This window comes from Solea solea, chromosome 10 (assembly GCF_958295425.1).
Source record: "Solea solea chromosome 10, fSolSol10.1, whole genome shotgun sequence".
NCBI classification, from domain to species: domain Eukaryota; kingdom Metazoa; phylum Chordata; class Actinopteri; order Pleuronectiformes; family Soleidae; genus Solea; species Solea solea.
In genome coordinates, this window is record NC_081143.1 from 11,622,164 (window position 1) to 11,648,071 (window position 25,908).

The 25,908-nt window shown below is 39.9% G+C and overlaps 3 protein-coding genes across 3 annotated transcripts in view; 2 read left to right on the plus strand and 1 right to left on the minus strand.

The window, feature by feature from the left end:
* sorcs3a (sortilin related VPS10 domain containing receptor 3a) overlaps window positions 1-4,248 on the minus strand; it is a 265,119-nt gene extending 260,871 nt beyond the window's left edge. Inside the window, exon 1 of the mRNA XM_058641383.1 lies at window positions 3,381-4,248. Within this exon, the coding sequence (XP_058497366.1) occupies window positions 3,381-4,001 (621 nt within the window). The 5' untranslated portion in view covers window positions 4,002-4,248. The remainder of the gene's footprint in view (window positions 1-3,380) is intronic.
* A 4,264-nt stretch (window positions 4,249-8,512) lies between these two features.
* On the plus strand, window positions 8,513-10,154 carry LOC131466732 (uncharacterized). The gene is made up of 3 exons (XM_058640168.1): window positions 8,513-8,699; window positions 8,871-9,940; window positions 10,144-10,154. The coding sequence occupies exons 2-3, from the start codon at window positions 8,878-8,880 to the stop codon at window positions 10,152-10,154; spliced, it is 1,074 nt and encodes a 357-aa protein (XP_058496151.1). The 5' UTR covers window positions 8,513-8,699; window positions 8,871-8,877.
* Window positions 10,155-12,377: 2,223 nt separating this feature from the next.
* Window positions 12,378-13,193, plus strand: LOC131466733 (uncharacterized). Its single transcript, XM_058640169.1, has 3 exons — window positions 12,378-12,719; window positions 12,826-12,981; window positions 13,077-13,193. The coding sequence occupies exons 1-3, from the start codon at window positions 12,378-12,380 to the stop codon at window positions 13,191-13,193; spliced, it is 615 nt and encodes a 204-aa protein (XP_058496152.1).
* Window positions 13,194-25,908: the final 12,715 nt, after the last annotated feature.

The window sequence follows — 25,908 nt, forward strand, 5'->3', positions numbered from 1 at the left end:
TCGTCGGGTTGCAACAATGCTAACTACTGCTCATTTGTGTCACATTTCAGTCCAAACCATTCTCCATCGCTAAATGAATGAAAACCACTCGAGGAAAATCTGATTCCTGCCTTTCACGACACTGGATTTCATTGATTTAATGTAAATTCGGAGAACGTAATTATGTAAATTAAAAAAAGTAGGACATTTACTAATGCAAGGCACAGGTTTTGCTTTTATCTGTACTTTTTGTAAAGTAATGTTTGTTGTTGTTCTGATGGTGTTAAAAAAAGGATTAATTCATCATCTTGGAGCAAATCTTAAATAACATAGGGCGGATTACAGGATTCACCCTGGACAGGTCACCAGTCCTGCGCCTGGCCAATTATAATCAAATATAAAATAAAATGAAAATAAACAGTAGAGACTTCCCTCTAGTGGAAATATTCATTAATATCATTATTAATATTAATACCAATAAGCAGTAGGGCACTAACAGAAAAGCCGATCAGTGGCTCAAGTGGACAAGTCGCATGTTTTTTTTCCCCTCTCTGTGTTCATGTGCATACAAGTCCAGGTGTTTAACCAAGAGGGAAAATGACCTGAAAATTCAAGGTATTAGCCTATGTTTTGTCTTTGAGAAGGTATGTTGATTCTTTAATAAAAGTTGCTCATTGTTGTACGGCTGTGTTCCCCCGCTGTGTCATCTCGTCGACTCGACTTCGCCTTTATTGACAGATAAGTGGATCTGAAAAAATGCTCCTGCTGCGAAAAGTCAGTGTAGGCATACGCTACGGTCTAACTTATTGACCAGCATTTTATCCTCCACATGAGAGTTGTGGGAGGAGCTAGAGCAGCAGTTGATGCTGACATAGGGCCTGGTCAACCTGGACATGTCACCAGTCCACTGCATGGCAACCATACAGAGACAAACAACCATTCACTCCCACATTTACACCTAATGTCGATTTAGAGAGTCCAATTAGCCTCTGCAAAAAAAAAAAAAGGGCTGTGAGAGGGAAGTGTACCCGGAGATCATGGGAACTCCACGACCAATGACCTTTTTGCTGTGAAGCAACCGCCACTATTCCGCCATATGTCCTGGTATACGCTACAGTCATTCCAAAATTTAAAGGACCCCTCTAAGTGTTGAAAGTAAACAGACTGTGAAGATTAAGGTAGCTGAGCTGCCAAGCTGGTGATCCATCCAATCAGCTAGTCATCCCATTAGCCAGCCACTCACTCTTGCTCTAACATAACTACTGCTGCAGCTAAGTTGGCAGACTTCAAGCTCAATGTGCCGGGGCCTCACCAGCCGATTCATCACGATAAGCACCAACCACCGATGAAGATTAAGTAGGGGACCTCCTCTCCGGAGCACACTCTCAGACGATGCCTGCTTTCTTTCATTTTATTTACTTTTTTTATTATTATTTTTTTTTTCTGTGAAATAAAGGCCTCAGTTGTCAAGATAATTATGAAAGATTTAACCTGAGGCAGAGGCACACAATAACCTCCTCACCCATCCCTTCTCTCTCCAACATGTTTCACACACTCACACAGTGCCTCAGTCTTCACTGCAGGTTAAAAAAACAATCAAAAAAAACAAGTCCATGTACCATGCCATAATCAGCAAAGACAAGACTGTATATATGGGAGGAGCAGCCACAACAGCAAATTAAGCTTGTGAAAGCACAGAGGACAGTCAGTCAGCTTCCTGTGAGCTTACACAATAGTGTAAATGACTTTGATTCATTTTGTCTCATTATCTTATTTCTTTATGAGGACTCTCTTGTGTAAGAGTGGGTCGGTTCTTTATCCAGGGCATATGTAAAATGGGTGTCAATGTGGCCTGTGTCATTTTTAGAGACCTTTTAGAGTGTGTGACAACCCTTTACAGCCGTGCGCAGGGATTCAGATATATGCCTCTGACCTGTACAGCAATGCTGTGATTTTCAAAGGACTGCACATTGGCTTCCTATACGCTCACGGAACAAGAGAATATGTTCAGATACACACACACACACACACACACACACGTGTGTGTGTGATAGATTGTTGTTTGCTTGTTAGCTGTCATTTTCATCATGTTGACCTGACACTTTTGGAGACTGGGAACAGAAAAAACAAATTCTTTCATATAAAAGGACGGAGATTTTTGTGTCAGTGAATCCCTGCAGCACTGCAGTATCCCATTATAGTGCAGTTTTGTCGTACACTTATCTTTATCAAACAACTGCAGTATCTTTCAGATAACAATTTTGCACTTGGCCATATTGTAATTGGATGAACGAATGGCACGATAGCACTTCTTCATGTCCGACATTAGTGTCCGCTACAGTTCTGCTTCCAACATCACACTTTTTTGATCTGCTGGGGTGGTTTTTTTTTGGGGTTTTTTTTGTTTCATTTTAAAATAAGTCCACACAGCTCACATGATCACTGCAGTGTGGCAGAAATGTGCTTTCCTCACTCACATTCTGACACATCTCTCTTTACACTCTGCACTTTTTGGAGCATTTATGTGACATTTCAGGTTTTCGGACCACATCAATTTCTTTATCCGATATTCCGGTGATTTAACCACATATATCTTATTGGCTCATCCCTTCAATTGTTCTGTGATTGTTGACACAATCTCTGCAGTGCATTGTACCATTTATCCCCAGAGTCTGTCATTAGGCAGCATTGTTTCAGTGAGGCACACAACATCTCCTCTTTTGATGATGATGATGATGATGATGCACTGCACCCTCTCCTTTAAGTCTGTGCTAATATATCCAGGGCTAACCTTTTTTTATGAGCAGCATAAAAAAAATGTCTCGCACACCAGTGGCGGTCACGTGTAAAAAATTAAATAGCTCCTTAAAAGTCAATAAACCACCATTAATCCTGCATGTCTCCTCGTAGACGTTCGCTTCAGTCGCGTCTCTGACAATTCAGGGGGAATCACGAGGAGTCACATTGAATTCAAGGTTCTTATCAGAGGCTGAGCAATATTTTACGAGTCCCCTCTTCCCCAGTCAATTAATTTGGATGGAGAAAACCTCGCATCAGTTGGGAGGAATGAAACACGCATTGCCATATCTCCAAATCGCAGCAAAGACCATAAATCAACACTAACTAGATATTAAAACCAGGTCCGCGCTCAGGGAAGAGAGACAAGAAGTAACAGAGTTTAAAAATGTCACCAAACAGCACAAGAGACGCCAAGACAGAGAGGGGGAGTCCGCGCGTAATAGTGGCATTTGGCATTAAGAAAAAAGCGCGTGTCACATCTGCGGGCATCTGTAGCTCCCCGTGCACCTGTTAACACCAGCGCACACAGGCTGGAGTTCATGCAAGAGTGTTGACAAACAGCTGAAAGCGCAGAGGAAGTCATGAACAGTGGTGTTACTCACGCTGCTGTTGTGTCCTGCCCAGTAAACCACCGCGTGGTTGTGTGCCGAGTCTCCCGTCAGCGCGAACGTGCTGCTGCTGAGCTTGGACTCATCCTGCCGGTTATTCCCTCTGCCCCAGCCGAGCTCGGGCCTGCTCTGCTTCAGTCCATCCAGCATCGAGACCTGATCCTGCTCGAGCGAATCCGCGCCAGCCCGCCCGTTCCACCTGCTGTCACTGAACTCGGAAAACTCAAAGTCGGGACCGCTTCTCTTGGCTCTCCAGAGCGCAGCATCCTCAGCCATACCCGGCTCCTTCCCCTCAACATCGCCGCGGTCACTGTCGCCTCTTGTTCCAACTCCATCCAAACTGACATGTTGTGCAAAATCCTCCACAGGTCTCCCATTCTCCAATGGATTTTGGTCAGTAACCCCGAGTTCCTTAAACTCCAAGGTGCTCGGTTCCTCGGTCAGGTCAGTGCGCATCTCCAGCTCCAATTTATCCAGGTGAAGTTGCACTGGCGACGGGCAAGACGCGCAAGTAATCTCCGCCTGGGCATTTTGCAGGGTTAGCGCGGCTGTCATGAGCCAGAGAGCCAGAGTTAAGTGCAATCCTCCTGGGCAGAAGCCAGCCCGAGTCCCCATCGCTGATAGAGATTTGGGAGGGGGATGAAGGAGCGTTGGAGACCTTTACCCGACACCTCAACTCTCTTCTCTCGGGTCGATATGGAAGAAGAAGAAGAAGAAGAAGAAAAAGAAGAGGAAGAAGAAGAAGTGGCGCCTCGAGTGTCTGTGAGCTGGTTTGGGGAAGAGAGAGAGAAAAAAAGTGCTCTTCAGCGAAACTGTTCACGTCCGAGGATCTTTGGTCGGGAAAAGCCACCACACAGGAGGAGGAGCTGTATCACAGCCAGCTGCCGCGAGAGAGAGAGAGACAGAGAGAGAGAAAGAGAGGGAGAGAGAGCGAGGGAGAGACGCTGTCCATGGTGCTAAATTTTCCCTCTTGCTCTCCGTTTATATCATCGTGTGTGGCGCATATAATCATTAAATCCATCAAATTAAGAATTCAATGTTTTAAAACCATGTGTTGGATATCTAGGCTAATCTGAAGCATTGTTTTATATGGGTGTAACATAATGTGCAGGTGATATCTGATAAGAGTGTTAAATTATAAAGGGGATATAAACAGTATAATTTTAACGAATACATTTGTGTAAGATGTATTATAATAAAGTATTGTGTCATATGGAAACAAATTGTTGTTTTATGTCAACAGAATTAACTTTAGAGAATTTAAAGATATATATTTTTTTATTCATCCAGATGTATATATATATATATATATATGTATGTATATATATACATATTTTAATTTCTGACTGATAATCTCTCAATACCAACACAACAATATCTTTACGTTTGAAAAATAAATAGTGGTTCCAAAAAAAAAGACATATTGATCTTGTCATACTACTATTAATAGACTCCTAATCATAATATGACATTTCCCCTGTTAATTCAAGGTTGAATAGATGTATTTAAATTGAAATAAAGACATGTCTCTGTGCAGAAACCATGCAGCCCCCACTGGTCTCTTCTTAACTGTAACTATGATAATAATAATAATAATAATAATAATAATAATAATAATAATAAAGTGAAGATTGAAGCAGACACACCTCCCTCCTGGTGAGGACCCCGGGTCAGAAGAACATGACGGCGTGCTGACATAAATAAATAATTAAATAAATAAATAACCCCCGGGGGGGTAGAATAGTCACTGATGGATTGGGAAGAATTGGCAGGGAGTTGCACCATTCTTGAGGGGAAAATAAGACAGCGCCTAGAGGCACAAGAGAGAGAAAGAGGGAGGAGACTGTGCAGCCGTGCGCTCTGCCCATCAAGGACTCAGTGCGCGGAAAGAATGGTGATATAAACGCTGGAAGCGTGCGGGCTTCTTTTTTTTTTTTTTTTTTAATGTGAGAGAGACATAGAGAAGAGCACAGCATGTTTGTGTGTGAATGTATAAGTGGGTGTTTTTTTTTAAGTGCCGCACAGTTATTTATTAATCTAGCATTTTATGTCCTTGTCGATCAACTTGACTGGCCGCAAATGACGCATCAGGGAAAACCCAGGGGAGGCTCTCTGCATTTTAATAAATTCAATATGATTTATATGGGTAAAATATGTACATGTACACACATATATATATATATATATATATATATATATATATATATATATATATATATATATATATATATATATATATATATATATGTACTTATATGTGTGTGTGTGTGAATGTGAGAGTGAATGGTTGTTCATCTGTGTGTTAACCCTGTGATGGACTGGTGACCTCTCCAGGGTGTTCCCCATCTTTCACCCTGTCAGGTGGGATTGTCTCGCCCGACGACCCTCTTATACAGGATAAAGTGGTAGAAAACGAGTGACTGAATTTACCCTTTCTTCTTTTTTTCTCTTCTAAGAGGTATTGACACATAGCCAGCACCGACTGTGCCTTGCATGTGCCCTGCACTAAGCAGCAGTCTGAGACACAGAGGCTCTCTCTCACATGGCTGCCAGCAGGTACACAAGGAACAACAGACTTCAGCCGCTCAACAAAAGGTTCATATGTTAAAATCTACATCTTAAGTTTATTATATTTTAAGAATAGATATGCCACTTTATCTCAAGACAGGATTTTCTTACTGTTTTGCTTTGTGAACGACACACTCCCAAACAAAAAATTGCAAAAGGAAATGAATTTTCTTTTTGAAAGTGACTTCCTGTTACTGCAAGTTATGAGTATCAGAACTGGACAAACAAGTATGTTTTATTCATTTTTACCTCACTGTAGAATGTTTGGGAATCAGAGAGTACTTTAATAGCTTTCCGACATTTCCTGCTTTCTGGTCCTCTACACTAACCAACCACAATGCTGCCTGTGTCATAGAAAAGGGTTTGCTCTCACATACACTGCATCATTTACACGTGTGTTCTAACCCTGCATGAGAGGGAATTACACTCCTTGACAGCAGGTCGTGATAGTCTTGTCTTTAAAGTCATTGGAAAAGAGAAACAAAGAACTATTGGGCAGTGGGTGGCACATATTCAGATTTGTTTATCTTATTTGCTGGCACAGAGATGGAGAAAGTTGTGATAGAACATCTATTTGAACTTTTGAAGATGGACACAGTTCTGTTGATGTCAACTTTTTTTTTGTGGAAGAAGAGTCAGAGGTGAAGATTAGGTGAGATAAACAGCCACCACAGCAATCTCTCCCATGACCTTGCAATGTGTTGTGTACTTCTTCAGCCATTACGGCTGACAAATCTTGCCACTAAATTTTGTAAAAATGAAGCAGCAAATAATAAAGGGCTGTCACAGTGTATAATACAAGATTTACTGGAGTCCTTTAGTTTAAACAGAGGAGCCTGCCCTCCGGTCGTGAGGTAGGAAGAGCACTGTCCACACTCAAAGAAATGAAACTCAGGTGCTGTTTGCATTAAATAGTTATTTCAACTGAAATTATTGAATAATTCTGTGTTTTGGATTCAAATGAAGAATGTCAAATAGCATGTACTTAACTTTATAGTTTGTTGTAATTAACAAACAATAATGAGCATAATTTATGTAAGCAAGTTAATTAAGATGTACATCAGGCCTAGAGGGGCGGTTCCCACAGGTACTTGCACATGCTCAGTAAGAAGAAGGCTGAAGGCGCCATTTTCTGGACTTGTACTCTGCTGTCCTGCCACATGTCTCGGATTTCTTCATAATCCACGACCATCCGTTAATATTCAGGTAAGTTAATGACTAAACAAAAAATTACAAACTAAAATATGCTTGTTTTATACCAGTTGATGATTTTGGATTGATGGTATAGGTTGTGGTAAGATGAAAAACAGAAATATTTTTGCTAGCTTGACTCCATTTAGCTTTCCACGTTGTGCACATAAAATGACCTGGTTAGCCATTTTTTATTTATTTATAATAATCAATCTCTTAAATGCACTAAAAATTGTCTTTCGGAGTTTAGATAAATATGTACTTAATTGGCTGTAGGTTAATTTGTAAGGAACTTCAACCTATTGTTAACTGGCGGCTAACAGTAAATGGACATAATTTGTAGATATGTATTATGTTGGGGATAACAAACTGCAAAATCATTTAACATGGCGTACTTCCCACACATAAATTTGATGTCATTAACTGTTCCATGGTGCATCACAGAAAATGATCCGCCATTTCTTTCTCCATATAGAAACGCCACGGTGTCATGTGTAGTGTTACTCTACATTCCTAAATTTTAACTGTTGCTCCTTCAAATTTCTTTTTTTTTTAATTTTTGCAAATACCGCTGCATGTCTCCTCCCTTTACAGCAGAGTCGTGTATTCGCGTTACGTAAACTACAGATAACTATCTTGCGTAGTATCTACTCTTTTGGGGTTTGCTGATTTTGAAAATCTCCAAACGTTATGGCGAGTGGGGAGGGGAATGGTGGGTGACTGAGCACCTCAAATTGCGGCAGCGGTACTCGCGTCACACATTTCTCACGCTTTATAAGTGATAAATTACTTCACATACATTAGTAATCTATGAATCGAGGATGCAAAGGCAGATTGCTCTGCGTAGTTCACGCATACAGCTTTCTTGGACTAGCGACCTATCAGCCAACCAGAAAATATTATTCACTGTTGCTGGGCAGAATGGACGCGCTGTGCTCTGGTTCACGTGCTTGTCTGACGTCCGCCCGTACCTGCACAACTGGAGTCGCGGGACTAGATTTTTTGGGGTTCTTGTACGGAAATACACTGAACATTTTGTAAACACAACGGCGCAGTATTTCTACCGACCGAATAAACAGGAGCACACTTAGCTCGCGTGGACTCTGATTTGATGTAGTAAAGTAAAATACAATGTGGTGTCAACACGGGATCTTTTAGTCTGAAAAGTAAACCGAACATTTTCCTGCTCGTGTCTCCTCACCCAGCCCCATCAAGAAATATATATATATATTTTTAAATATAGGCTATGATTGAAATATTCAAAATCGAAATATTGTTTTATTGTTTTTATTTAATGTTTAAATGTTTACACTCATCCTTTAAAAAGCAATTCTAAGTCAAAAACAGGTTGTGTGTGTGTGTATACATATATATGTGTATATGTATACATATATAGCCTTTTAATCATTAACTTTTCTCCTTATTGTCATTTGCATTTGTGTATGTTTTCTACATTCTTAAAAAGGAAGGAACTTCAAAACTGCACAGCTGTGAAATTAAGATTTGCAGAGCGTGTTTGTTGACGGATGCCAGACCAGCAACCTAACATTAGTGGTGAGTTTAGTACCTGAAAAATATCTCAATAAATGTAATACCTGGATGCAGTCATTTTAATAGCAACATACATATGATATATGTCAGATCTTAGAAACCTAATAAGGTCTTATCATATTTAAGAACTTTACAAATGAATGACCAATAATCTCTTTGTCTTTTTTTCTTTAGGTTATGAATGTGGAGATGCAAGCAATGTGCTGAAACTCTATCTACAAGGTACCAATTACTGAAGCATTACAAATTAAAACATGGGCATTTTGGTCAAAGACACACATTTCCATGCACATACTATGACTGCCCTTGTTCATTCAAAACATGGAATGCTCTGAAAACTCATTTAAGCAGATGTCATGTTGAAGAAATACTTGGAACGAGTGCAGAGCTTGTAACATTTACATGTATTTTGTGTCCAGGAAGTGTCTTTTCATCGAGTAGAGAGTACTTTTCACACACCAACAACCATTTAAAAAAATATGAGACTGTCCCTTGCATGTTTCAGAATTGTTCTTTTCAGACTAATATATATGCTACCTTTAAATCTCATAAAAACAGGAAACATGGCACTTGGACAGTAAAAGACCTGAAAGAGGAAATAGTGAAAATTTGTGATATAAGTGAGGACCGCACATCTGAAGAACATTGCAGCGATCTTGCAGGAACTGCCTCTGTTTTATCATCTCCCCATTTAATTAATTCTGACACTGAAAATGAGAACCTGCAAAACATCATAATTGAGAAATTTGCATCTGTTCTTTTGAAATTGGAGATTTACTCACATGTACCAAGCTTAGCAGTTGATGAGTTTCTTGAAGAACTGCATTTTATTTTAACCTCTGCTGTATTGCCTATATCAAAAAGTACAGCTATTGATATTTTCCAAAAGCATGACCTTAATGTTGATCAGTCAGTAATTGATGAGCTGAGCATTGCTATTTCTGCTCACAATCCCTTGTTAAAAGCAATAGCTAAGAATGGTCAACTAGCTTCAGCTTTTAAACGTAAACAATTTTATAAGGAGCATTTTAAGGTTGTAGAACCTGTTGAGTATTTACTTGAAGGAAGGCCTAACAACAAAACGTTCCAATATGTTCCCTTAATCAAGTCCCTACAACAACTGCTCAGTCGAAATGATGTGATCGATAAAGTTGTTGATAGTCTTACTGACTCTTCTGTGACTCAACAGCAGTATTCGTCTTTCAAAGATGGTGAACACTACAAGAACAATCAGTTTTTTTCAGGTGAACAACTAAGACTCTCAGTATGCCTGTATATAGATGACTTTGAAGTTTGTAATCCATTGGGAACATCGAGGAAGAAGCACAAACTGTGTGTTGTTTATTGGACTTTAGGTAATTTGCCACCTGGTTCAAGTTCAGCCTTGTCCTCAATTTATCTTTCATTATTGTGCAAAAGTGATTATGTTAAATCATTTGGGTACAAGAAAATATTTGAGCCCCTTTTGTGTGATATAAGGATCTTGGAACAGCATGGGTTGTTTATTCCACAGCTTGGGTCATTTATAAAGGGTACAGTACAATGTGTAATTGCTGATAACCTTGCTGCTCATGGGCTTGCTGGGTTTCTAGAGAGTTTTTCCAGCAAGTATTTTTGCCGATTTTGTACAGCGCAGATTGATGACATTCAGTCACAGGAGGTGAAATCAGGAGCTTTCCACCTCAGAAGTAAAGAAAGACATCAGCTTCATGTCAGAAAAGCTGAGGAAGAGCAGGTTCACTGTTTTGGTGTTAAAAGAGCTTGTGTGTTGACAGACAGTCTATCGCACTTTGATGTCCTTAATGGTTATCCCCCAGACATCGCACATGATCTTTTTGAGGGCATAGTTCCAGTTGAACTAGCGCACTGCATTACTGCACTGCTGTCAAAAAAGTACTTTTCTCTTGACCAATTCAATAATCTAATACGTTTGTTTCCATACAAGTGGGGGGACAAGACAAACCGCCCACATTTGTTAACACAAACCTACAGAAATAAAAAAACAATAGGGGGAAATGCCCACGAGAACTGGTGTCTTCTCAGATTGCTTCCTTTGATGGTTGGGAATCTTGTCCCCCCAGATGAACCTGTGTGGCAGGTAATTTTGGATTTAAAGGATATTGTGGAAGTAGTTGTCGCCCCCATTCATTATGCAGAAACAATTGCATATTTGGAGTGCAAAATTTCAGAGCACAGAAAAAAATACCAGGAAGCCTTTCCTGATCAAAGATTGTTGCCAAAACATCATTTTCTAGAACATTATCCAGAGATGATTAAATGTTTTGGTCCTCTTGTAGCATTATGGACGATGCGATTTGAAGCCAAACATAGCTTTTTTAAGCAGATTGTTAGGCACACGAAGAACTTCAGAAATATTACATTGTCCTTGGCAAAAAAACACCAACTGATGGTGGGCTATCATATGGCCAGACCTGAAAGTGAACAATATTCCCCAGAAGTAACACAAGTCTCAAAGGTCCCAATTGAAGTTCTCAATGAAGACATTGCAAACGTTCTCACTCAGAAATACCCTGGGATCACAGTTGTAAACTTAGTCCATAGTGCAACCTTCATTGGCTTTAACTACAAAAAGGGCATGATAGTTGTGCATGGGTCTTGTGGTGGTTTGCCAGAATTTGCAGAAATAATTCAGCCATGCATTTTACAAGATGGTGTCAGTTTCATCATCAGGAAATTTTGCTCATGGTATAGGGAGCACTACAGAGCCTATGAGTTGCATCCAACAAGAGAGCTGGTGATTCTGGATGTGAAGGAGCTTGCTGACCCATACCCTTTGGCTGACTATAATGTTGGATCCATACGAATGGTGACATTAAAGAGATTTGTACATGTGACGGGTAACTTCTTTAATATGATAAAATAATTACTGTCCATTATCAATATGTTAAATAAGAAATGACTGTCCCTCATGAGTACTTAAAAGGCTGGAATCTGGCCTTTTAATTTCTAACAATTGTCTGCTTTTCTTTTCAGATTAAATACAAGATGGCTGCAACTATAAGAGTTGTACTTGGAGTAAATGATGCAACCAAACTGGCTCTTCCAACTGGAATACCAGGTTCAGTGGCAGACCTTAAAGAAGAGATTAAAAGACATTTTGGCTTGTCAGGAAACTTTAGACTTCAGTACAGAGACACTGAATTTGACAATGAGTTTGTGAACTTGTCATGTACTTCAGACATCAAAGACAAGAGCACAGTGAAGATAATTTACTTAACAAATGATACAAATGCGTCTCTACCTCACCATGAGCCCACTGCTTCACCTCAAGGAGTTGATAATACGTCTTTATCATCTTTTTCATCAACATCAGACACTGACATACTATCCTCCCCTGGATCTGCATCTTCAGGGTCCTCCCTCAGATCACAGCCATGGCCTCATACCTTCCCACTACCTCAGTTCAATTATGAGGTCGACGTTCAGCTGGAGAAGGCCAACCTGGCCTTTCACAGCAGTGGAACACTGCTGTGTCCAAGTACCAAACTTAAGTCTGCTATCCTTGAAAGTTTGGCATCAGAAATTATCAAATACAAAATGTATCCTTCAAGTGCAGACCTTGATGATGTGAGTCAAGCTTTGATAACAAAACATCCTTGTTTAAAGGAGCAAGGATCCGTTTCTGGGTACTATGGTTGGAAAATCAGTTTAAAATACAAAATGGCCAACTACCGCACCAGACTGAGGGGCATTGGCTGCCCGGAGTTGAGCATAAATGCTATGAAAGAAAAGGATGGTTCCCTGAACCACAGCCCAAACCAGGTGAAAAAGCCTCGGAAAGCAGAAGTCAACTACTGTCCTGGTTATCCTGCAGGCGAATCTAAAGAGAGTCTTGAGGCTGAAAGACAAGCACTTCTAGTGGAGGTGAAAAAGAAGAACCAAGAGCAGATTAAAAACAAAATGGAAAGAACATTTGCCTATAGAAGGCAGGAAATTATCCAGGATATGCCCTTCATCACAGAGTTACGGAGCAGATGGCCTGCTCTGTTTTCAGAAAGAGAGGTAAAAATGTTCTAACCCTGTTATGGTGAACATGCCATCCCTTGGTAGCATGTGGTTTTTATTCAGATGTGGCTTTTTAGCTTGAAAGTATATTACTATGTTTCAGGTTGATGCAGAATTTGCCAGAATCACCACTGTCCCACTACGGTCTACTTTCATGTTTCAACTTGATCGGCATACTGACAACTTACTGAAGGTCTTCCGTAAGAAGGGAGGGGCAGCAGGACAGAAAATTAAGGTCATTTTGGCAGCAATGGACAAGGTACATATGATTTTAAATATTTTAACTTTATTGTATGTATAAGTCTCTCCTACTTTTCTGTATCGTGTGCAAAACCTTTTATTTGTCTCCTGTAGGATCCAAGTATTGAAAAACGGAGAGATTGTGTGCTCAAAGCAGTGTCTGTGTACCTAAATGAAGATCCACAACATCTCATTAAGGAATACATGGTAAATTTCAAAGAACTGTTTTAAACAAAACTGAAATATTGATTGATTCATTTTAATGTTTCTGCGTTAGACAATGTTAACTTTTTTTGTCTGCTTGTTGACCATGTGACTTATTCTTTTGACCTGGTTTGATTATTACTTTTTGTAATGAGAACTGTTTTAATATTTCATTGTTGTATTTAAATTTTGGGGGAGAAAACACAAGTTTTGCACTTCCCTTCCAAGAACTTGCTAATCAGCTAGGACATCACAGGTTCAAAATCAACTTTCATAACTTTATAAATAAATTTGAGAGTGAAAAGATAAAAATTCTGAGTCAAAATTTACCTGCAGAGATCAGTATGGTTAAATAATTAAATATTGTTCTGAACAAATATTCCTGTATTTTTTAATGGCATTTTGCAATTTTGTCCTGAATCAATGTCAAATGAGCTGCCTAGGTTTTAGAATGGTAGACAAAACATAAGACAACACTTTTGGGATTATATGCATTCAAAACTTCAACATTTTTCTTTTTATCATTCTTCCACATTCAGGATATTGATCCTGGTGCAAAGAAAGATATGGAGGAAACAATGATGGGAGTCTACGCCATTTGGCATGAGGGAGCAGCGGACACTGATGAAGCTGAGGATGTCGGTATCATTATAGAGGGAGTTGAAGTGCTTCAGGGTCTCAGGTATTTTGCTAATGGGTGTGCACTACTGCTTGGCCTGATCTACAGCTTAAATCTAATCTATCCCAAAGACTTAAGATACACTTTTGAGTTTGTCCAAAAAGTATTGCTGGATTTGGATGGAAACAGAATGTCTGCAAAGGTGCAGGTCTTGAAAAACCGACTGCACGAGTAGCTTCACTGCACAAGGCAATATCTGTGATGTTCACTGCTTTTTGTTTTACATGGTGTTATTATGTATACTGTATCAGCAATGTTAAATGTCAGCTGTTAAAGCCTGTTCAGGCCTGCCTTGTTTTTTGCCATATGGTGTGCTAAAGTTCTGTCCTTGGAGGTATCTGCTTGCTTTTGGTATTTATTTTTTTACAAAACCAAAAGGCGTTGAATTTAATGTCATAATGACCAAGCACCAAGTTTCAATTTTTACTTGAATACACTATGATTATTATTGTTGGTTTTGCTTTGTATTGAATAGTGTATCTTTTAAAGGGCCACTGATGTTTACTGTTTTATTACAGTTAGAAAAACATTTGTTGTGATTCACTTTAAATTCAATACCTAATGGATATTTTTGGTTTCACACTGTTTACATGTGCAGCCTAATTGAGCCAAAGGCATAGCTTGACTAAGACAGATAACTGGACATATTGCAGAGTCCAAGTCTACATGCAGAGGAGAACATGTTATTATTGGCTGTGTTTAGCTTATCGTTCAAAGTGTTTCTTTACTGTAGCTTTCACTTTTGCCAGAGCCATTGTATTGTTGTTGTTTTTTCAGCAACAGTACTGTAGTTCATACGTTATCTCCTACTACCTGAAAAGACCGGGAGGAGTATTTTTTGGTTTGTGGACGAAAATAGATTTTAGTTTGGGCTTTGAGAAATGTGTAATTTTCTGTTTAATGGTACAACTCAATTTTGTTTTATGGGTATCTGGGATGTAACCAGACTGCACTTTTGATTTAAGCCCATGTTTATTTGTGGTCAGTCTTGTCTGAAATTTAATTTTAAAATAAAGGCAGGTGAAAGGACTTTTTTGTGTAGAATTTTTAATAAATATACACAATTTAATTAAATTAAGCTTGACATTGATAATTAAATTGAACATGACAAATTAATTAAATCCAACATAAGAGGGTTAAATTATTTCATCATTAATGAGTTTAGTACATCTAATATTATAGTGTTAAGTAAATGTGACTTAACTGTATGATGTAGAATATATTTAGATCTATTAAGTGAAATATGCATAAAAGTAAATAGTAATAATTACATACATGGTTATTCTTGCATTTAATTAATTGTGTTTCGTGGGACCGGTTGACATAACTGAGTTAAGTAAATCTGATGTTTCATTTCTTTGAGTGCACATCCCTGTGGTCAGGTTTCATTTTCTACCACTTAATCCTCCACATGAGGGTCGTAGGGAGAGCTGGAGCCAATACCAGCTAACATGGGACAAAAGTTGAGTACACCCTGGACTTGGTCGGCCATCGCAGGGGAATTACATAAAGATGAATTCATACCTAAAGTCAATTTAGAGTGTCCAATTAACCTAATGCCCAAGTTTGCATGTTTTAGGAAGAAGCTGCTGTAACTGGAGAACACACACACACACACACACAGGGAGAACATGCACACTCCAAACAGGAAGACCCTCTGCAAAACTGGGATTTGAACCTGTGATCCTCTTGCTATGAGGCAACAATGCTGCTCCACTGCATGTCCCATGGCCTAAATATTACATTATAGAAAAGTATTGGTATTGATATTAAGTCTGGAGTTGACAAAATCGTATAGACACTAATCCCTTACTGATAAAAGGTACATGGTATGAAAAGCAACTGCAACAATATTCAAACGTAAATGAATAGTTATGGCAATAAACATAAATCAGAAAAAAAAGGCAGCGTCAACTGCCACCTTTCTTATTTAATCCTGACACGTTTTAATATCACAAAGCAAAATGAAGAAGAGAAAAAAAGAAGAGTAAACTTGCTGTTTCTCTGCTCGTCCACATGGCTGTGTAAAGTGTACACTCATGCACAGAGACACTTATAATGACGTAAAGACATTCCATCACTGTTGTTGGAAAGGACACATGTTCATCCCAACCTCCTGGACTCTGTTGTAAAAGAAGTAACAATCAAACAAACTCAACAACTTAGCTCCTTGCTTACTTACTGTCACCAGATTTGACTGTTTTGTACGACTGTGTACGAGAATACGGTCCCAAAAAAACTCCACACAACTAGGATGGGCACAGACTGGGACTGAGATATTACAGAATAACACATGTAATGAGCTTTTAATGAAAGTGAATGAAACTTCTGATCTCTTGTGACGCCACCATTCATCAATTACTATGGCTTGCTAATGAAGTGGAAATTATTAATCACTTTTAACAATTAATAATCTGCCCACATCCAAGTAAATGCTACTTTGCACCAATGAGGAGCTGCACTTCTTTTACATTCAGTGACATCATTTGGAATGATCATGTTTTGTGTCACGACCCCTGCATTTATTCTGTTAGGACTTTATTTGGTTCTTTTTTCATAGGGTCCTGTTTTATAATACCGTTTTTCACCTGTGCCTTACTAGTCGGATCACCCCTGCCTCTCCAGTGTATTTATTGGTTCATTTGTTTATTTCAGTTCAGATTGTTTCTTTCGTTATCCCATGTGATCCCAGTCTTGTTTCCTGTGTTTCTACTCGCTGTGTTTTGAGGTTTTTCCTTTTTGTTACTTTGTTTTGTTCATTTAAACATTTGTCCATGAGCCTGACCCAAGTCTACTGAGGGTAGCTATAAACCTCATCATGTGATACCACTAAAGTATCATATTATATGACACATTACATTAAAAACAGAAGACCCTCAGCTGTAAATGGCTCAGGCTGGTTTACGCTGTGACAACTTTTTAACAAGCAAGATCATTGTACAACAAAGGATGAGTCACTGTTTGTGTTCAGTGAAGATATAATGAAGAGAGCCTCGAACTACAGTCACATGAAGGGCTGTAAATGAGATATGATATTTTATTTATTGCTCATTTTCTTTGTACATTTTATTTCACCGTGTTACTGGTTTAAGAGTTAATGTACAACATTTAAATCTACCACAAACTAGTTCTAGTAGAGGGCAAAAAGTATACTATACAAATACACTAAAACTCTTCCTCTCAACTCTGTTGACAGCCTTGTGGAAAAGTGGACGGTGACCAATCACAGGGCAGTTCAGGGATGAGAGGGCGCTCTGATTGGCTGTTCTGTACAAAAGTGGCCCTTTAGTGCACAGGTTGCTATCACATCATTGGTACACCGCAGAGTTACCCTCAAAAACATGTGTGTCAGCATCAGCGGCTTTTGAGATGGAGAGATGGACTCAGCTCATTTGTCAGAGAACCACGTCATCAAGTCAGACATCCATCATCTATGTAGTGAAATCATAAACCTAGTGGGGTTGATTAAGGTACCTCATAGGATAGGAGACGTACTTCTGAAAATGACTCGGAGTTTTCAACCATAAATCACCACAGCTCTCCGAGTTTCACATATTGTCCTGCAAACATGTTATCAGCTGCGAGGAATATATTTGGTGTGTCCTTCGTGGCCAAGCATATCCCATAATTCTTTGTGCAGAGCAGTGGCAGATCATTCAACATGCACACACACAAAAGCAAAACAGAGGACACCAGGTACACCACAGTGGAAGAATTTGTATGTTAAAATGCAAGTATTTTACATTATAGATGTAATTAACCTGCATGGCCTAGTGGAAAGGGAACTTGGCTTATAACTGGAAGGCTGCCGGTTCAATTCCCCACCAGGTCAAAAGGGCTGGGGTACCCCTGAGCAAGGTACCCATTGCTCTCTGAGCGCTACTTGGTGTGGCAGCCCACTGCTCCTAATTCTAGGATGGGTCAAATGCAGAGAAACAATTTCCCTAAAGGGATTAATAAAGTATAAATCTTAAAAGGTAACTTATAAACTTTCAGGATTTCAAGTTTACAGAGCTATGGTGATTTGATATATGGATTGGGACATAGCTCATATGTTTTCAGGTTGAAAATAATGCGTGAGCCATAATGTCCACCCTCACAGACCTACACATGGTTTGTATTTATATAGCGTGTTTCTAGTCTTGATGACCACTCAAAGGCGCTTCCCCATTCACTCACACGTTCATACAGCGCGTGTTTCTATCACTCATCTTTCATACCCATTCACACGCTGCCGGGAAAGCCGTCAGGAGCAACGTGGGGGTTAAGTGTCTTACCCATCGGCATGTTGACGGAGCCAGGAATCGAACCAGCGACTCGCTCTACCACTGAGCTACAGTCGCCTATATGTTATGGTGTGTTCTGTCGCTGTCCCACTGCAAAGTGATCATGTTTATAAGGCAAACTGAGCCAAACTGACATGTGAAGTGAAGCAACTGGAGGGCCACAAATAAAAGTTTGTGACAAAATAGTAATCATTAAACCAATATTTAAATGCAACATGCTGTAAAATATTATAACACAAAATATTTTAGCTGTGACATGTAACCTCATGCATATACTTTTCAAAATAAAAGTCTGGCTGGGTCATACCAGTTAAATGCTATTAATGTGAAGGTGCAAAACTGAAATGCTTGTATTTACTCTCTTTGTACAGCGCTCCACAGACATAATCTCAGCCCAAAGGGAGGCACAAAGGGTGCAAAGGGGTTGCATTATGTGTGTGATTATGACGTGTGAACAGCAATTAAACTAATCAGATTTGTGTTTGCCATTCCCTTTAAAAACCAGGTGCACTGCTTGCATGCACAGGAGGAAGCTGCAGTCCCAGCAGCCAGCAAACCCCTTGCACTAATGGCCCGCCGTCGTCTGATCCTCTGTCCAATCAACAACTCCATTAGACTGCACAGGATAAGGAATTACACCAACATTCAACCTGCATGAGGAAGGGGAGCGTGGGCACATCTGTGCCTTTTAAATAACCAAGAACACACCGCTCCATTGATTTTAGTCCAGGTTTTTGTTGGTCAATGGCACGGTGGCTTTCTTTTGCCTCAAGATAGCAATGCGTCAAACAATGGGCCAACCACGACTCACTTTAAGACCAACAAACCCATGGGTATACTGATGAACATGAAAGCAAGTGATGGGCATGAAAACAGATGCATCAATGGAAACAAGCAATGACACGTGTGCTGCGTTGTGTGCCGCATTGTGTGCTAGGGTATCAGACTTTGAACTGACCCTTAATAAAAAGTATTTAGATGTCCACTATCGCCTCATTCACAGGCAACCTTTTTGTTTCTGGGATTCCCGTCTTAGCTCTGATTCACAACTGCTAATATCACAACGCTGATCTGTCACTTGAGCTGAGCAAGAGTCAACATGAGGTAACCTGTGGACCATATGTTGTAAGATGTAAGGGCGCACTTGCAGCAGTTTTGAGCACTTTGTGGCTTCTTTCCATAGGAAGCAATTCCACAAACTCTCTTCTCTCTCTTTAGGGGTCGACTGCCTCCATCTAACCTTATCCCTTGTGTCATCTTCTGTCCTCATGTCCTGCTTCACAACATCTAGGAACCTTCGCTGTGGTATTCCTCTTTCCTCCTGCCTGGCACATCCATCTTTAACATCCAATATCCAACATCACTATCCCTCCAGCTCCAGCTGCTCTCTCTTAGACAGTGCCACTGTCACCAAGTCATACAGTCATATCAGGTCTCATTATCAGGTCTCATTAATTTAACTGACCAGCCTCTACCCACAATGCAGACAGGGGAGGCGAGTTTAAGTCCAAGAACTTAACAAAGTTGGAATGATTTAATGCTACTTTATGGGGTACTGAGCTGCCATGGTGTGTGAATCCCTTTTCTAATGAACAGGTCTAGAAGGTGAGGGGAATACAGAGCAATGTTTCAGGAGAACACAGGATGAAGACGCATGAAAGAGGGAGGCAAACAACGGGTGAGTGAGTGAGTGAGTGAGGAAACAAAGAAAACAAAGATCATCAGAAAAAGACTTATACATATATAGTATAGTATAGAGTAACAGCTGAGATATTTACCACAGGAGGATGGACCAAAACTGTTGAAGATTGATGAGGAGAAGCGGGTATTAAAGTCAGGTGGTTAATGAGTGTACGGTCTGCCGGAAATTGTTATTATTAGAATCAGCCTGATGAGCAGCAGGTGTATAAAAGTGGGTCAACCACACCCAACATTCCTTCCTACACTTCCTACATGTAGACAGAGGAGGGAGACAAAAGAAAAGACAACCACACAACATGAAAGGAAAGAGGAAAACCAGTGCAAGACACAGAGAATGTGGACCCTAGCATTAAATCATTATTTCTGCAAGTCAACAAAAAGTGTGATCCTCTCATGTATACTGTTACAGCTTCCCCTTTATTGAATCTAAAATGTGAGCGTCTCTCTTTTAATTTGTATGCACCACAACACATAAGACACACAGACTGTAGATGTGCAAAGCATCTCTGTGCTTGATTCTGTTTCATTTAGTTCCGATTTAGTTTGAGTTAAGGTGATGAATAGTAAGCGTGCTTAAATATAAACACCATAAAATATAAGAAATAAAGGAAAATATTAAATATATAATATCAAACAGTATAATATGTACAATGCGATTAACAGTACAAGTTGTTAATTAGTAAAAAGGTTGCAGTGGAAAATCCCAGGAACATACTTAATACATACTTGACATTTGGAAATTAAAAATATCAGCAGCACATTGGGCCAAATTTAAAATTTTAAATTGATGCAATGTTGCACATAACGATATCATTAGGTCAGAGGGCAAAAGGGGAGGTGCTCAGGGTCTAACTGTACATGTTCACAGCCACAGAAATATTTTGTCTGTATTCAGTCATGAAATTGTCCAGAAGTCTGAATATTTACTGAGCTGTTGTCCTGATGAGGCATCAGTTTATCACAGACAGCTATGAGTCATGGACCCAGGTTTGAGAACAGTTCAAGAAACAAAAAAAAAACATAACGGAAATATTATACCACAACATCTCTCACTAAAACCAAATTAGTAGGTATATGCATTTTTTAAACCCAAGCAAACCTACTAAAAATGATAATTGAGCACTTTGGGTTTTTTCCTCAATGAAGCTCTGGTAGCTGACGTCACACAACCAAGGTAACGGCCTCTGGCAGGAAACACCACAGTTCACACACAAATCAGGCAATATGTCAGACAACCTGTCTCTTTGGCGGCTGTTTTCATCATAGAAGTGAAGATGGTAGATAGATGCTGTGCCCCAGGACACCATAACAGTGGAAGACAGGAGAGCAATTTACTGGATGCTCCACATATTCAGCGAGATGATGGTGGAGATGGATCCCTGCTATGAAGGGCCACAACAGGCAGAAGGAGACTGAGTGATGGGAACCCACAAGCAACATATTTGGTGGTGAGCGCTTGGTAAATAACGGACACAGACGAGACAAGAGCTCGTCTGCACAGCAATTATTTGCATTGCACTGCCTGTTGCTAATGCTAATGTTACGTTAGTAACACTTACCCTTCCAGTGACAACAATGCCATCTTTAGCCGGTAAACTCCAGTTCAAGTTCAGTGTTTGTCACAAAGCCAGATTACGTCCATGTGTCTCCCTCCAGGCAGATACTGCAGGTCTGGAATCATGCAGTTTGCAAACTCCGTGTTTAAGTGGGCAATAAACTCTGACCGGTTGAGTCCGGCACCGGTTCTGTTCATTTTTGCTGCATCTTAGGCTGCCAACACGGAGATTCCTAGAAACTGAGTCACGTGAGCTCTATTTCATTATGTTCACTTACACTTTCACATCCTCAACCTCAGCAATTGATTGGAATTGCTTCTTAAAAGGTGTGCTTAGTAAAGTCATGAAGGGAAAGGTGCAGACTCTGCATGTAGTTTCGCCAATATACTGTTGTGCATGGCAAAATGACCATGTTCACCTGGGTGTTGAGTTGACATTACTGCCAACTGGAGCCGCGGTGTCATTCGACCCAGCTATTAGCAGGTTTGAATGACTTTCTTTTTCATTCATTTATTGTCTACCACTTAATCCTCCACATAAGGGTCATGGAGGGCTGGAGCCAATCCCTGCTGACACAAGCAGAAAGGTGGGGTAATCCCAGGACATGTCGCCAGTCCATTGCAGGGCCGCCTTTTTGCTGCAAGGCAACAGTGCTGGCCACTACGCCGCTGTCTGACCTGCGGCTTTATCTTGACTAGTGAAAATGGTGCATAAAGGAGAAAATAAAAGGTTCCTTGAGAAAGGTGCATGTCGATCCTCTCGCACTAATTGTATAAGCTACGAGAAGCTAGGATGTGTATCAAAGTCAGTGCAGACAAGGATCACAGTAAATACACCAAAGCTTGAGCAATGACGCACTGTCAGGAAACGTGACATTTAGATAAAGCTCTTGTGGGTTTTCTTGGCACATCAAGCCAAAAGGTCAAGCAATGAAAGAGTGTCCTTGATCATGCAACTGTAATCGACCTTTTCCTTTGATAGAAGGTCACAGACTGACATATGGTGCTGGTTTCATTCACTGTTGTACAAATATAATTAGTCAAGTTGCTCTGGGAGTCATTAGATACAGTAAGGATTAAACATAGAGGACAGGCTGAATGACAAGAACCGGGACACTTTTTTTTTCTTCTCTCTTTATATCCAGCTTTTGTGGATTTACTGTCAACATACAGATTTCATGTGTTGCGTTCTGGGGTCCTCAGCTTGATTTTGGCTCGACATTCATTCATACATTGTCTACTTCTTCATCCTGCGCTGGACATGGGGGGTGAAATGTGGGGTACACCCTGGACAGCTCGCATCAGCATCACATGGCAAACTTATAGAGACGGACAACCATTCACTCTCACACCTACAGGCAGTTTAGAGAGTCTAATTAACCTCTGCATGTTTTTGGACTTGTGGGAGAGAACCAGAGTGTTCAGCGAAAAACCCATCCCACAATCCACATCAGTCGCATCAAAGCCTGTCAATAAGAGTCCCCTGGTGCCAGCCACTCCAAATACCCCACCCCCCTGACTCGTCAAGGCCATGGACAGTGCGTAAAAAAAAAAGGGGGGCGGGGGCTGTTTTATGGTCCTGAGGTGAGAGTGTGGGATTTTTTTCACATTTTAATTCTGCACCAACAATCATTTTTTATTCAGAACTACATATTGCTCCATTTCTAAATACAATTTCATTTTGAAATGTTCTTTGAGTACTCACCTTTTTATATTTTAACTGGTGGAGCTATTTTTTTTTTTTTTTTTTAACCTTTTACAGCACTCAAGGTCTAGTAAACTCTGCCCAGTCCCATGTCCCTGATTCCACTCTGCCAATCTTCTTCTTCACCTTTTGGCTTCTCCCTTTAGGGGTCGCCACAACAGATCATCTGCCTCTACCTTGCCCTATCCCTTCTGTTACATCAACTGTTCTCTATCCTCCAACATCCATGAATGTGCCAATCAAATGAGTACATTTCAATGAGCATTTTTTTAATGGAGAGATGAGGGAAGGAAGACTAACAACATACAAGGAAAAGTAACTTTACCTGGCATTTACCAACAAGAGAAAACTAGGCAGTGCATTCAGCATTTAATCAAGACTGCAGGGGTTTTAGTAGGCATTTTCCCCAGGTACTTTTGTCCACAGCAACAATTTTGTGTTAACCATCCTATACTTTATGATCAACAGTGGGTACAGCGCATGGCCAAGTGGAAAGGGAACTTGGTTTGTAACCCAAAGGGTCAAGCGTTGCAGTACCTCTGAGCAAGGTTCCCAATCCCAATTGCTCTCCATTAACTGGATTAATTGTACACTCTAAATTGACCCCAGACACGCTGGGCCACATGCAGTGGACTCCTAGTGCCTAAGTCTGGATAAATGGGAGGATTCCGTCAGGAAGAGCAACCGGCGTAAAATACCTCTGCCAAATCAAAAATGCAGATCAGTGAAAAAGCAGGTGATCCACTGTGGCGACCCCTAGAGCGAGGCGCCAAAATAAAACACATTTTTATGATCACCAGTGCATAGGAGACTGCGAAGACGCTGGGTAAAAAACCCTTTAAAAGTACCAACACACATTTCCATGAGTTAGAGTAGATGTAGGCCCCCCAGGAAGTGGCAGTTGTTGCCCCTTTATGCACCACATTGAAAAACTCACTATTGCATCGCCCAAAGAAAAAGTGTTTTCAAGGGAAATGATGGCAGTCCCTTATCACAGTGGTTTCTTATGCTTAATTGCTTTGTTATAAGGTGAGTTTTTGTGTTTTATATTGAGTTTTTTTTTTTAGTCCCATAGGTTACTGACGATGCCACCTGACTGCACTGCAAGCAAGCTCCTGTCGGATTAGCTGATGAGGCTTCGATGTCAGGTGTTTCTCCACAGTGTAGTCTGCATGATTTATGTAGATGATTTTTCTCACTTTCAGAGTAATGGATACTGTAATAGATGTGTTTCTTTCTCTGTGCTACAGCTATGGTAACAGCTGATAACATTGAGTTTAAAAAAAATAGATTTGGATTAGATTATGTCACCTTGTCTGGGCTTTTTGTTCTACATCTGTGGATTAACGGTCATCTGTGTTGCACGTGCATGATCTGAACCGAGTTTCTCCGAAGAAAAACTCACTACACACTCGAAACATAGTATTTTATGGCAGTTTTTGCAGGGGAATCAGGGGCTTTACGAAATCTGTGACAGCCATACTATCAGACAGACTCTTTGGGATTAAACAAAAACTTAATTTCTATATTTAGCCACTTAAATATAAGATCATCATTTAAAAAAAACAAAAAACAGTGGTCTCTTTTAAAATATTTAAATGGGCTTCTTTTACTTTTTACTTGACAGGAGATGTCTTTTCTCTTAACACATTGCCTTATCTTAGTTAATACAAATGTTCCCCAAATCTATAGGTTTAACTTAAGCTTTGCACTATACGGTCAAATGAATTACAGCACAGACACTGGGGAGTCAGACAAAAACACAATCAGAAAGTTAGGGCAATAGAAAAAGGGGAAACACATGGCCATACTGTAAATATACTGAGGACTAACAGGACGCAAACTTATACTTACTACTTATATTAATACATACAATTATAATAATGACCACATTATGACAAGAAAACCTTAAGGGAAAAGTAAATATGTTATCATTATTATCATTATCAACAAATAAAAAGAAGAAAAAGAAATAGAGGGGGTACAGAGTAAGACAACTGAGTCAATATTATATGGTATATTATAAGATTTCATATTCCATGGTCTTTCACTTTCATCAAGTTTATTGTCTTCTTAGAGAGTTAAGAAGACATTGACCTGCTCCATTGATAACAAGTCCAATTAGTCTTTGCGCCAGTTATCCATGCTGACGTAGTTCAGTTTGTGTTTTTTCTAAATCCTTAAAATTATCCTTTTTAACTGACAGAAAAGCCAGAGCAATACTTACTTGTATAATTGCTGGTTGTTCAATGTCCATTTTCAAACCCAATATACAAATCATCAGGTCAGGGTTGACATCAATACTCAATAAACATGACTAATAATAATGACATCCAACCAGAACTGCTTAACCAAAGGGCTACAGTCAACACTCACTGTCCCATTCCAAATTCCATAGGGAATATCAACTACTTTGGTTCCCAGGGTTACAGGAGCCGCCTCATTTGCTGAGTTTGTGTAACTGAGTTAACTCATTAAAGGATTTCAAACTCAAGTCATAATAACATATTTAAGCTTACTGGTTTCTCAAGCTTCCGTTTCCACCCAGAAAAGGCTGTTGAATGTCAATGAACATATTCTTAAAACTGAATTCAGCACTGAAAGCACAAAAAGTCTCTGGGAACTTTTGGGATCATTTGCAACTGTTTATGAGTTCCATAGTTTCCTGCTGAAACATTCCTTTGCCTTTTGTTGTTTCTCATTTTTCTTAACCTCTTAACCTATGAATGTCCTGAAACGTCAGTGAAGAAAATGAATTTTACCTCCTGAACCTGAGCCATTGAAGATGAACACATAATTGCCTGATTAGTGACTCC